Source organism: Plectropomus leopardus, chromosome 3 (genome assembly GCF_026936395.1).
Source record: "Plectropomus leopardus strain MGB_pleo_1.0 chromosome 3, ASM2693639v1, whole genome shotgun sequence".
NCBI classification, from domain to species: Eukaryota; Metazoa; Chordata; class Actinopteri; order Perciformes; family Serranidae; genus Plectropomus; species Plectropomus leopardus.
In genome coordinates this window covers 15,134,240-15,147,261 of record NC_142178.1, presented here as the reverse complement: position 1 = coordinate 15,147,261, position 13,022 = coordinate 15,134,240, and the positions used below count along the sequence as shown (strand labels likewise).

General features: G+C 38.5%; 1 protein-coding gene across 1 annotated transcript in view; it reads right to left on the bottom strand.

Moving 5' to 3' along the window:
- mcrip2 (MAPK regulated corepressor interacting protein 2) overlaps nucleotides 1-12,374 on the bottom strand; it is a 44,540-nt gene extending 32,166 nt beyond the window's left edge. Inside the window, exons 1-4 of the mRNA XM_088075696.1 lie at nucleotides 11,779-12,374; nucleotides 11,528-11,597; nucleotides 9,446-9,579; nucleotides 5,838-5,945 (exon numbers count right to left, since the gene is read on the bottom strand). Coding sequence (XP_087931822.1) covers nucleotides 5,838-5,945; nucleotides 9,446-9,579; nucleotides 11,528-11,597; nucleotides 11,779-11,833 — 367 coding nt within the window. The 5' untranslated portion in view covers nucleotides 11,834-12,374. The remainder of the gene's footprint in view (nucleotides 1-5,837; nucleotides 5,946-9,445; nucleotides 9,580-11,527; nucleotides 11,598-11,778) is intronic.
- Nucleotides 12,375-13,022: the final 648 nt, after the last annotated feature.

The following is a 13,022-nucleotide window of genomic DNA, read 5'->3' as shown; positions in this document are numbered from 1 at the left end:
TTGGGATGTTGAAAAAATGACCAAAAAGCAAGGCTATAGTATGGCAAAAATGTCAAAATTTGACATGTCCCAAAAACAGCTGAAAACACCTCAAAACAGCATAAAATAGCGTGTTAAGAAAAGCCATAGCACTGAAACTTGCAAAAAACGCCAACAATACCATGAAATGCAATGTCGAAAAAATGACCAAAAAAGCAAGGCTATAGTATGGCAAAAATGTCAAAATTTGACATGTCTCAAAAACAGCTGAAAACACCTCAAAACAGCATAAAATAGCGTGCTAAGACACGCCATAGCATTGAAAGTTCCAAAAAACGCCAAAAACACAGTAATATAGCATGTCGAAAAAATGACCAAAAAAGCAAGGCTATAGTATGGCAAAAATGTCAAAATTTGACATGTCTCAAAAACAGCTGAAAACACCTCAAAACAGCATAAAATAGCGTGCTGAGACATGCCATAGCATTGAAAGTTGCAAAAAAAGCCAAAAACACCATAATTTGGGATGTTGAAAAAAATGACCAAAAAGCAAGGCTATAGTATGGCAAAATGTCAAAATTTGACATGTCCCAAAAACAGCTGAAAACACCTCAAAACAGCATAAAATAGCGTGTTAAGAAAAGCCAGAGCACTGAAACTTGCAAAAAACGCCAACAATACCATGAAATGCGATGTCGAAAAAATGACCAAAAAAGCAAGGCTATAGTATGGCAAAAATGTCAAAATTTGACATGTCTCAAAAACAGCTGAAAACACCTCAAAAAAGCATAAAATAGTGTGTTAAGAAAAGCCATAGCACTGAAACTTGCAAAAAACGCCAAAAATACCATGAAACACGATGTCGAAGAAACAACCAAAAAAGCAAGGCTATAGTATGGCAAAAATGTCAAAATTTGACATGTCTCAAAAACAGCTGAAAACACCACAAAACAGCATAAAACAGTGTGCTGAGACATGCCATAGCATTGAAAGTTGCAAAAAAAGCCAAAAACACCATAATTTTGGATGTCCAAAAAAATGACCAAAAAAGCAAGGCTATAGTATGGCAAAAATGTCAAAATTTGACATGTCCCAAAAACACTTGAAAACACCTCAAAACAGCATAAAATAGCGTGTTAAGAAAAGCCATAGCACTGAAACTTGCAAATACGGCCAACAATCACCATGAAATGCAATGTAAAAAATGACCAAAAAAGCAAGGCTATAGTATGGCAAAATGTCAAAATTTGACATGTCTCAAAAACAGCTGAAAACACCTCAAAACAGCATAAAATAGCGTGCTAAGACAAGCCATAGCATTGAAAGTTGCAAAAACGCCAAAAACACAGTAATATGGAATGTCGAAAAATGACCAAAAAAGCAAGGCTATAGTATGGCAAAAATGTCAAAATTTGACATGTCTCAAAAACAGCTAAAAACACCTCAAAACAGCATAAAATAGCGTGCTGAGAAGTGCCATAGCATTGAAAGTTGCAAAAAAAGCCAAAAAATACCATAATTTGGGATGTTGAAAAAAATGACCAAAAAAGCAAGGCTATAGTATGGCAAAAATGTCAAAATTTGACATGTCCCAAAAACAGCTAAAAACACCTCAAAACAGCATAAAATAGCGTGCTAAGAAACGCCATAGCACTGAAAGTTGCAAAAAACGCCAAAAATACCATGAAATGCGATGTTGAAAAAATGACCAAAAAAGCAAGGCTATAGTATGGCAAAAATGTCAAAATTTGACATGTCTCAAAAACAGCTGAAAACACCTCAAAACAGCATAAAATAGCGTGCTGAGACACGCCATAGCACTGAAAGTTGCAAAAAACGCCAAAAATACCATGAAATGCGATGTCGAAAAAATGACCAAAAAAGCAAGGCTATAGTATGGCAAAAATGTCAAACTATGACATGTCCCAAAAACAGCTAAAAACACCTCAAAACAGCATAAAATAGCGTGTTAAGAAACGCCATAGCACTGAAAGTTGCAAAAAATGCCAAAAACACCATAATCCTGGATGTTGAAAAAATGACCAAAGAAGCAAGGCTATAGTATGGCAAAAATTTCAAAATTTCACATGACCCAAAAACAGTTAAACAGCTCAAAACAGCATAAAATAGCGTGCTGAGACACGCCATAGCACTGAAAGTTGCAAAAAACGCCAAAAATACCATGAAATGCGATGTCGAAAAAAATGACCAAAAAAGCAAGGCTATAGTATGGCAAAAATGTCAAACTTTGACATGTCCCAAAAACAGCTAAAAACACCTCAAAACAGCATAAAATAGCATGTTAAGAACCGCCATAGCACTCAAAGTTGCAAAAAACGCCAAAAACACCATAATCCCGGATGTTGAAAAAATGACCAAAGAAGCAAGGCTATAGTATGGCAAAAATGTCAAAATTTGACATGTCTCAAAAACAGCTGAAAACACCTCAAAACAGCATAAAATAGCGTGCTGAGACACACCATAGCATTGAAAGTTGCAAAAAAAACCCAAAAAACCATAATTTGGGATGTCGAAAAAATGACCAAAAAAGCAAGGCTATAGTATGGCAAAAATGTCAAAATTTGACATGTCTCAAAAACAGCTAAAAACACCTCAAAAAAGCATTAAATAGCATGCTAAGAAACGCCATAGCACTGAAAGTTGCAAAAAATGCCAAAAACACCACAATTTGGGATGTCGAATAAAATGACCAAAAATGTCAGAATTTGACATGTCCCAAAATATGGTGTTAGTTAGTTAGGTGTTAGAATGTTGCAAAGATGTCCAAAAACATCATAGCATAGCATGTCGAAAAATGCGATTTTAGACAACAGGCTATAGCATCACTTCTCTGTACTTACTACAGTATTAGTCTTTCTATCTTGGAACCATTGAGAGCATCCTGACAGACTGCATCACTGTCTTGTACAGGAAGTGTACAGCAGTTGTCAGGAAGTCCCTGCAAAAAATCATGAGACGGCAGAGAAAATTATAGCCGTCTTGCTTCCTTGAGTGACACTTACACCAAAAGGTGTATCAGGAGAACTGTCAACATCATAGCTGACCCCTCCCACCACCTCTTAGGATGATTGCCATCTGGACGGAGGTGCCAGTGAACACAGCAAGGTTAAATAGACTGAATAACAGCTTCTTTCCACAATCAGAACTCTCTCAGAGCGTTGGCCCCTCTCCCATGTACTATTTACACTGTTTTTATTTATTCATTTTGCCTACAAGCATGTTTAACTTCTTTTTACACTAGAAAAAAAGGGATAAGCACTTTATGAATTTTAATTGCTGTCTGTGTATGTGTTTGTGTATTATGTGTGGGGCACAGTATTTCGCCTCCATGTGTGCTAGCTGTATATACGGATGTGACAATAAACTGATTCTGTATCTGATTCTGACTTTTTGGTGGTATTTTGGATGACATGCTATAGTATGACTTGTTGGTGCAGTTTTGAGGACCTGCTATAGTTTGCTTTTTTGGTACGATTTTTGATGACATGCTATAGTATGACTTTTTGGTGCGATTTTGGACGACCCAATGGTTTTTAAGGTGCTATATGGGGCGGAGTGTGAACACGTATGAATGTTTTTTGTGTTTTTTTTAATTCTGTTTTTCTGAATTTTTTGACTCACATAATGTACTATGACATAATATACTATTGAGTTTTTTAAAGGCATTTTTTGTTGTCCTGTACTATGATTGGGTGATTGGGGTCCAGAAAGCCGAGCTGCAGGATATTTTTATGAAGTGTGTTACCATTAAGGCTCAAAAAATCTTTCACTCTTCTGACCACCCTGTTTTCTTGGAGTTTGATCTCTATCCATCTGGCCGCCATTTACGAAAGCCCACAACAAAAACAAGGCGAGCAGGAGCTTCTTTTTATGCTTTTGCCAATTTGCCAGCCTTACTTTTCTTCATTTATGCATCTCTGAGTTAGATATCGTTTTAATTTTTTCACTTGATCATGTATGTATCTAATTACCTTACCTTGATATTTTACTACTTTGTATTTTATCTATTGTCACTGCACAAAACTTTCCTTGACTTGATAATGCATTTACTGTCCTGTTTTCAAACCATTTCACTTTGTGTTTCAGTGTTGTAGGAGTATCTTTGTTTTACTTGAGCCATGTTTGAGCAATATTTTCAACATACAATACCATGATTTCTTTTGATAGACTCAGATAGGACTCTTTTTTTCATTGCATGCTATACTATGTCGTTTTATGATGTTTTGGGGGGGACATATGCTTCTATCGGGTTTTTATGTTTTGTTTTTTTTCTATCATTTATCATGACTTCTTGATTTTTTAACAAAATACTACACTATAATGTTTTTGTGGTTTTCATGTTTTTTTAACAACATACTACTCTAACTTTAGGATTTTTTTTAACGTACTGTACTATGACGTTTTTATGACCTTTCAAATTACATAGCTATACTATGTCGTTTATATTATTTATATTATTATTTAAAGGACATATCATAGTGTGACATTTTAATGATTTTTTTAAACAACCTACTATATTATGACTTATTTTAATGATTTTTTTAGAACAACATGCTAAACTATGACTTTTTTTAATGATATTGTGAATGCAATATCTCAAGAACACCTTGAGGCATTTCTTCAAATATGGTACAATCTTTCACTTGGACTGGAGCGTAAACTGATAAGATTTTGGCCAAAGCTAAAGGTCACTGTGACCTTGTCTTTCTCATTCTTGTGAACATGATATCTCAAGAACGCCTTAAGGGAATTTCTTCAAATTTGGCACAAATGTTCAAGTGGACTCAAGAATGAGCTGATTAGAATTTGGTGTTCAAAGGTCAAGGTCACAGTGACCTTGCATACGTCTCATTTTTGTGAACACATTATCTAAAGACGGCCTTGAGAAGTACCGTCAAACTTGGCACAAATGTCCACTTTTACTAAAGAATGATCTGAGTATAATTTGGTGATCAAAGGTCAAAGGTGACTTCATGTGTTTGGCCATAAGTCAAGAATTCATATGCTTGAATTTCACACGAATGTCTCACAGGATACAACAATGAAGTTCAGACATTTTATATCCTAGAAATCAATGGTCAAGTGCGACATCCTAATACTCTGCAAAGACACCTTTTTGGCCACTATTTAACATCATAACTCAGGAACAGAAAGAGGAAATATTTTGTCAGATACTGAATTAGCAACACTAACACCTTTATACTACACTGACTTTAGAGATCTTCTATGCTGCAGTGAGGACACTGTGTGTGAAGCATCCATCTTTTCACAGACGTGGATGTAAACTTTAAAATCTGACGGGTGTGCAAAGGCACACAACTGCATAGCAGTATTTCTAGTTCTTCTGTAAATCCGTTACAACCTTGCGGGGCAGTGTGCAACAGAGGAAACCGGAGCAGACAGGTGTGTATAAGACGAGACAAAACGTGCCACAATCAGCAGTCAGGGCTGGTTTATCTTGAACAGCCAGTTTCTCATAGACTAAAGAAGAGTTAAAAATTAAAGCAGACTATTACACCAAATAACCTCTAGCTACGGATAAAGCTGAGCCAAAAAAACACCTCATGTGATAAGTGTGGAGATATGAGAGCAGCCATTCACCTTTCCTCTGGTGTTTAAATGAGCAGGAAAAAAAAAAAACAGGGCAGAATTACTGGCTCAAAGTTCAGGAGGTTACAAAGCAGGAAGAGGACTTTCTGTCTGGATGCAATAAAACTGTGAGTAGTGAGATTAGATTTCATGACAGCGGATTCACTTTGTTGTGTTCTTTGAAGAATAGTATGGTAATCAGATTTATAACCTGTGTTAACGTAGCAAGGGAACAGTCAGTCACTTACTCTTCATCGCAGCACCTGGGGTCTTTTCAGTGTACTGAATGGGCACGTGGCTGTCAGTTGACTCCCCACAGTCCCCTTCCCCCAGCTTCTTCTCCACCTCCTGCCATGCTGCAAACAAAGAAACACACATATGCTTAATTACCTCAAATGCAACTCAAGAAGATTAGATTTTAATTGCTACTTGCATGTTGTTTTAATGGGGTTATAAACTACTACTAATTCACTTTTACTTTCTCTCACACAAACATTTCCAAGACATTATGGAAACTAGATTTACCACCCTGCAGTCGGATGCCTCTGTGCACCCATCAATTTGCACTAATAGTTCACATTCATGTCTGTAAAAAAAAAATTTTAAAAATGGATGATTCGGACAAATCTTCCCTGCACAAGCACATAGAATCTGTACAATCAGCACTTCAAGGTGGACACCCCAGATTAATGTCAGTAATTCAGTATCTGACCAAATGTCTCTCCTTCTGTTCCAAAGTAATGTTGTTAAATAATGGCCAGAGAAGTGTTTCTGCAGAACATTAAGATGTCACAGTGAAGTTGACCTTTGATGTTTTGGATATAAAATGTCATCACTTCATCATTACATCCTATTTGACATTCCATGTAACATTTTGTCACAATCAATCAACCAAATTCTTATCAGCTCATTGTTGAGTTTAAGTGAATGTTTGTGCCAAATTTGAAGAAATTAGCTCAATGTGTTTTTGAGATATCGCTTCAACAAGAACGAGACGAATGTAAGGTCAGCGGGACCTTGACCTTTGACCAAAAATCTAATCAGTTTTTCCTTGAGTCCACTGGAACGTTTGTGCCAAATTTTAAGACATTCCCTCAAGGTGTTCTTCAGATATTGCATTCACAAGAAGGAGACAGATGAGGTCACACTGACCTTAACCTTTGACCAATGACCACCAAAATCTGATCAGTTTAGTGTTAAATCAAAGTGCACGTTTGTGCCAAATTTGAAAAAAAAATCCCTCAATGCGTTCTTGAGATATCATGTTCATGAGAATGGGACAGACGGACTACCTGAAAACATAATGCCTCTGGCCAATGTGATCACCTGCGTAAAGGCATTAAAAAAGCCTCTACTGGATCAGTGTAGCAGCTGACTGTGAGGCTACATCACCATAGCACTGTCCCCTTTCAGGATAATGTCAATAGTTGTGAGAAGTCTTTTCTGGTCAGTGGTGTGTGTTTTATTTGCCCTGGGGGAAGGTTTACCAACTTAACCCCAAGATAAGCCTCAACGTTTAGTGGAAGAGTCCTTGTCTCTTCTTGATCATGAACTTTCAGCGCACACATCATTTACTAACAGGTTGTACAGCCAAACTTAAACTAATGTGAAGATGTCAAATATAAAGAACAAATACCAAGAAACCAGCTGTATGAGTGCATGAAGGGAGGGTAAGATGGCTATCTAAACATGTTTGGAGGTGACATTTGTTGACACAGTGAACACATTCAGCTTGAGTGAGAACCATCAGGTTTTCTATCTTAAAACAACTCGACTGACTGTGCCAGAGGGTTTTCTTTAGGTGTAAGCCGCACAAAAAGGTCACAGAAGGACGCCACAGAGCAGTCTGCACAGGCTGCTGTCCAAGAGCAACACAGATAACTGATTCATGCCAATGCAGCTCTGCAAGTCACTCATTACCACCAGGGCATGAAGTATTGGCCAGCAAGTGAGGCATGCTGGGTAAACTTCAAGACAGGACAAGTGGTGATTTTTAATGATTGTTGGGTTTTAATGACTGAGTCTTCTGAGGTTCTCTCTGTTGACTGTTTGGCGAATTCTTGCAATCATGCCCCATTTAATTTCCTGCTGTTGAAGGTGTGTATGCTCAGCCTCATTTGTAACTGCTAGAAAGCTGTGACAATATTGAATTAACATGTGACTGTAAACAAAACATGTTTACAATGTATGAAAATGTGCTCAGAACTGTGTTATTAAAGTAGCACTTAAGACTTCTGAGTGAGGATCAAGGAATAAGAAACAAACCAGGGAATAACTGATAATTAATGATTATCAAAGAAGCTGTTTAAAGCAGTCACATAATATACAGTGGATACTATGAACACACTGCTAACTTCTAGTAACGTCAGGACTGTGTGTGTAAAGCAGAGGACTCGAGTCACAAATTTGATGACTTTAGACTCACATTGACAAAATCAAAAACAGACTTGCAATGTGACTTGGACTTGGACAAAGATGACTCATGATTTCACTTTAGTTGGACTTGGGCCTTCTGACTTGAAAATACTTAATACCTTCCTCCAAAGCCAAAGATTAAAAGCATATGGTATTTAGAAAGTATGCCAAAAAAACGATGCATTTCCCTTTTTTTCCAGAATCAGCAAACATTACCACTATTTTTTTTCCAACAAGTTAAAACTTCATTCCCAAATGATCTACTTTGTTTAAAAATTACGACAAAGATCAATTTTTTTAGTACAAAAACTATGTGGTGATCCACAAAAAACAAATCACATTATGCAAAACATGCAGGTCAAAAATTTAAAGACAGAGTTGCAAAAACTTGCAACTAATTTTAAGAAATAAGTAGTCATTTAAAAAAGCAATCATGATTTTAAGGACTTGGGACTTGAATCTTACTTGTGCCTTGTATGTTTTTGTAATGTTTCACATTTGGGGAAAAAAGTTTATTTATTGTCTTGCTGGGAGGTAATGAGAATACTGACCCTTATGTCACAGACTGTGGAGATAGAAAAGTTTCAGTATTATTTGTATGTGCTTGGAATGTTTGGCATTTTTGGGGGGACTTGAATGCGAATGTATTTTCACACCACATCTGACTGTTTCTGGCCAGCTGTATACTGTATTAAACACGGCTTCTGTTTCATGTTATGTATCGACACAACTTCACTGAGAAAGTGAAATACAGCTGCTAAATGTTTAAACTAAGGCTGCAAGTAACCCTTATTTCATTCTCAATAACCTGTGGAGTATTTTCTTGTGAAATAATATTTTGTCTGTGATAACGTCAAAAAATCGTGAAAACTCCTGCTGCAATTTCCTAAGGCCCAAGGCAATGTCTTTAAATTGCTTATTTTGTCCAACCAACAGTCAAAACTCAAAAATATTTCATTAACTATCATATGTGACAAAAAGCAGCAGCAGATCCTCACATTTGAACAGCTGGAAGCAGGAAATGTTTAATACTTTTTCTTGATTTCTTTTTTAAAAATAAAAATAGCTGTTGAGGGATTTTCTGTTGATCAATTACTTAACAAATAGTTTAGCTCTAACTGAAAGGCAAACTGTCAGGCACCACTTAATTTTGTTGTTTTTAAAATGGGTCATATTGTGAGCCCACAGCCACTAACGAGCGTTCCCTTGCTAAAGTGTAGCTGCTCAGTCAGGAAGTTGTTGTAAAGGAAGAAGAATGAAAAAGGGAAAAGGAAGAGATAATCTGCCTGCCACAATGTCCCATTTTCAATCCTCACAACCTCCGACCTTGCAAGCTTAAGAGAAAGATCTAAAATCTCTCCTGGCTTCAGGATTGGCCCTTCAGCTCTGACCTTTCAACTATGACCCATATCCACTCATGTACTGATCCTGCGACCCTCACCTTCATACACAAATCTGACGTTCTCTTCATGTGCAGGAGTGAATCCCTCTGCCGGAGTGGCAGTCTTCTGTGTGGCTGCACCGTGGTAGCGCTTCCCGTTGAGACGATTGAACACAATCTTTGGGGGCGGAGAGCTGCAGTGAGCAGACAGATATCAATTTAAGAATGTCAGTTGGAGGATTGGGACAGCCTGCATCACAACAAAAACACAAGAGCTCAATCTCACTGTGATGGAAAAAAAGATGCTGCTTGCCGCTAAATTCAAAACTTCATGGTTGGCTGTCAGGTGTGTAAATTTGCTTTGTGTTAACATAATTTAGTGACACTTGTAGCCTCGGGTTATGTAATGAGCAATTTGATGAATTGAGTGACAGTTCATACATGGTCATTTGACAAAACACACAATGGCTTTGGCTTTTTTCAGAGCAGTAACTGGTGAGTTACGGGTGAGTTTTTGCTTTGTTTACTTTGTGTTTAAATGGCCAAATGTTTCTTTCTTTATCCAAGAATGTCAATCAACAGCTCCAGTGTGCAATACTAAGATCACAGGACTTTGTAACAGTGAAGAAAAAAAGCAAGTGTTGCAACTTTTACTCAAAATGAAACACATGTTGCAGATGCAAAGCATTCTGATAAACTGAGGCTTGCTATTGGAACATAAATAACCAGTTGCCTTTTCTTCATCCAGAATAGATTTAACCCTGTAATGTTACTTATCAAATACTGATACAGATGCAAAGTCTAAAAAAGACCTTGCTCTTATTGACACACTGACTCTAAAACCTAATTGTTCTGCTTAAGTTATAAAAAGCAGTGATAATATGGGTCAGGGAGGGGGGCTGGTGCATTGGTACAGCATGGTATTGCAATATTTTCTGTGGCAATATTGTACCAATACACAGATGCTGAGTATCGTTTTTGTCATTACTATCACATAAATGATTAATATCGCAAATGTGCTGATTCCCACCCCTTTTTGATACTTTGCTACTTTGACCTGAAGCACAGTGTAGCTGAAATAAACTCAGTTACCAGTTTATTAGGTACACTTAGGAGAAATTAAGGCATTCTAATACATACCTGTAAGACATCCGACTGTCAAAAAAGTTGTCATGTTCCTATGGAAACTGTTTAAGACAAGCGCTGATTCTACTTTATATTCATTTTGGAGGATGTAGTTTCATGGTGCTGATGAATAAACTAGTCATAATTCACTAATATTTTGTCTATACTGTATGCATGAGTGACATACAGAGTCTCTGCAAAAGACTGTGTTGGTTTTAGATAGGTGTGGGAGAGTCCAAGGGATGGCTGTCAAACATTTTGAGGTGAGCTTTTAAAAATTCATTTATTTTTGTGAACGCGATGCCTGCTTTGTAGTTAAAATAATCAAACCTAAATCACGTTTATTAGGTGTCTATGTATGCTATGTTACAACTAGCCTGACTATGGGGTCCGCTCTATGGGGACTATGGGGACTTGTAACATTTTACTCCTTGTGTTTGAGATCAAACCATGCATTTTCTGCCTGTGTTACAGAGATAACAGCTACACTATGTAATGGCAGACATGTTACTTATTTGTATCATATTTTAAACGCACTGGCTTAAAAGAGCCCTAAGATACAGACAGAAATGTTAAATTGTTACAACTATCCCCAGTCTCCTCTACTTATTACTACAAACTAACATGTGAGGACCTTTAAGAGATGTTGTGATATTTTAGCAGCAAATTTAGGAAGCGCAAGAGCAACAGTGTTGTTTATAAAGCTATAGGGGAGCACGTGGGGTCCAAGGTGACATCCGGCTGCACAGACCCTGAACACACGATGACAGGTAGAGGAGCCGCAGGTTCTCTCGCGCACGGTCACGTGGAAACAGACTGTACAGCCGGTGTCGATCCGAGAAACAGTTGGAAAGCTATGTGTCCGATAATGGATGTAGAGACGTCACCGATGTGTTACATGATCGCACCCACGGCGCACGTGCTGACGGAGAGTATTTTTGGGTCCAAGTCGCCAACAGCTGAATGATCCTACCAATAAATACACCGCAACAATTCAGAATTAGGGCAACTACTTACTTTGACGAGAGCCAAGACGTCGGCTTGAGCTTCAAGTCGCTGAATTTGCTCTCGATTTGTTGTGTGGGACCTTTAAGACAAAATTCAGATCAATATGTTTTCATTCTCTGCACAGGTTACCTTGAAACACTCGGAATGTAAACACTAAACCATTTATCTTTTCCAATGACCCGAAACGTCCCGTTTCGTGCTAGGAAAACAATCTGATGTTACATTGCATCACGCTTTAGATAACAGACACATCCACCAACCTGTCCTCCGTTGTGTAACAAGTTTGCTGGGACCTCTGGTGATTGTGTACATCATGTGAACGCCAAGATATTCTTGTCTGTGTTTAAAGTCCTGTCTGTCTCGTCAAATTTCAGGTGTACACATTGACTGTCAACTCTGCAACTTCCAGGTCTCTGCTCGCTCCTCCTGACGCAGCCACGATGGTAGAAAGAAATTCGCAGCGTGCCTTGTTATGCTCCCCGGGTCAGCTGCTCCAGAGTCGGCCTGAAGCCTGCAAGAGACTCGCCTGACTTGTTGCCCGCTGTATATTAATACGCACTCCGCTGCACCTCCTAACCAGCAGGTGTTCAGTTGTAATAAACCGGCGTCCGCTGCTCCTGCGAGAGGTTGCGTGTAGGTCATCCAAGGAGAAAGCGGCTCCACAAGCCGGGGATCAGTCAGTCAGAGGTGGGAACTTGTGCCTCCTGACGCCCGACAGTGACACTCCAGGCCGGACAGTCTACCCTCTCTGCCCCGCTGATGCTCCGCCACTGACTGCGACACCTCCGCTCTCTGATACAACACAAGGACACTGCACACTTTGATATTTTCATCAGGACGGAAAGCTACAACGCTCTGCCAGCGTCAGGCCAGACACAATGAAGAGCACGACTTCCGGTCGGGACTTTCAGAATAAGATAGTCACTCTTGACTAGTCAGTCTTGACACATGATTCATCAGACTTCCAAGCACCCCTTACAAATGTAAATAATTGATTTAATACATCCAGTCTAAGGCTTGTATAATGTTCAGTATTAATTCTCATTGTATATCACAAGGTTGTGAAATTATGAGAAACAACTGCATTAATTCATGTGATATCTATGTATCAGTCATATATACATATATATTATATTGGAAATATTGACTGGCGTATATTAATAAATTAAATTATATAAATTAGTTGTGTTATTATGTGTTGAGGAGACAATAAATACGTCAGATTGATGAATGGGACATGATCGCGACAACCGCACATTTTAATTTGCTTATCGGGGGCTGTGTGAGGGGGACAGCAGGCTGAACAAGGTATTCCAGATGTCCCTTTCCCCAGCAATCTTTCCCAGCTCCTTTAGGGGGATCCAGACACGTTCCCAGGCAATCACTCCACTGCGCTCTGGGTCTACCCTGGGGCCTTCTTCCAGTTGGACATGCCCGCAAACCTTGTAATGGGAGGTGCCCAGTCCATTTACTTCCCAGCACTTACCTGTGGTTATGAGCTTTG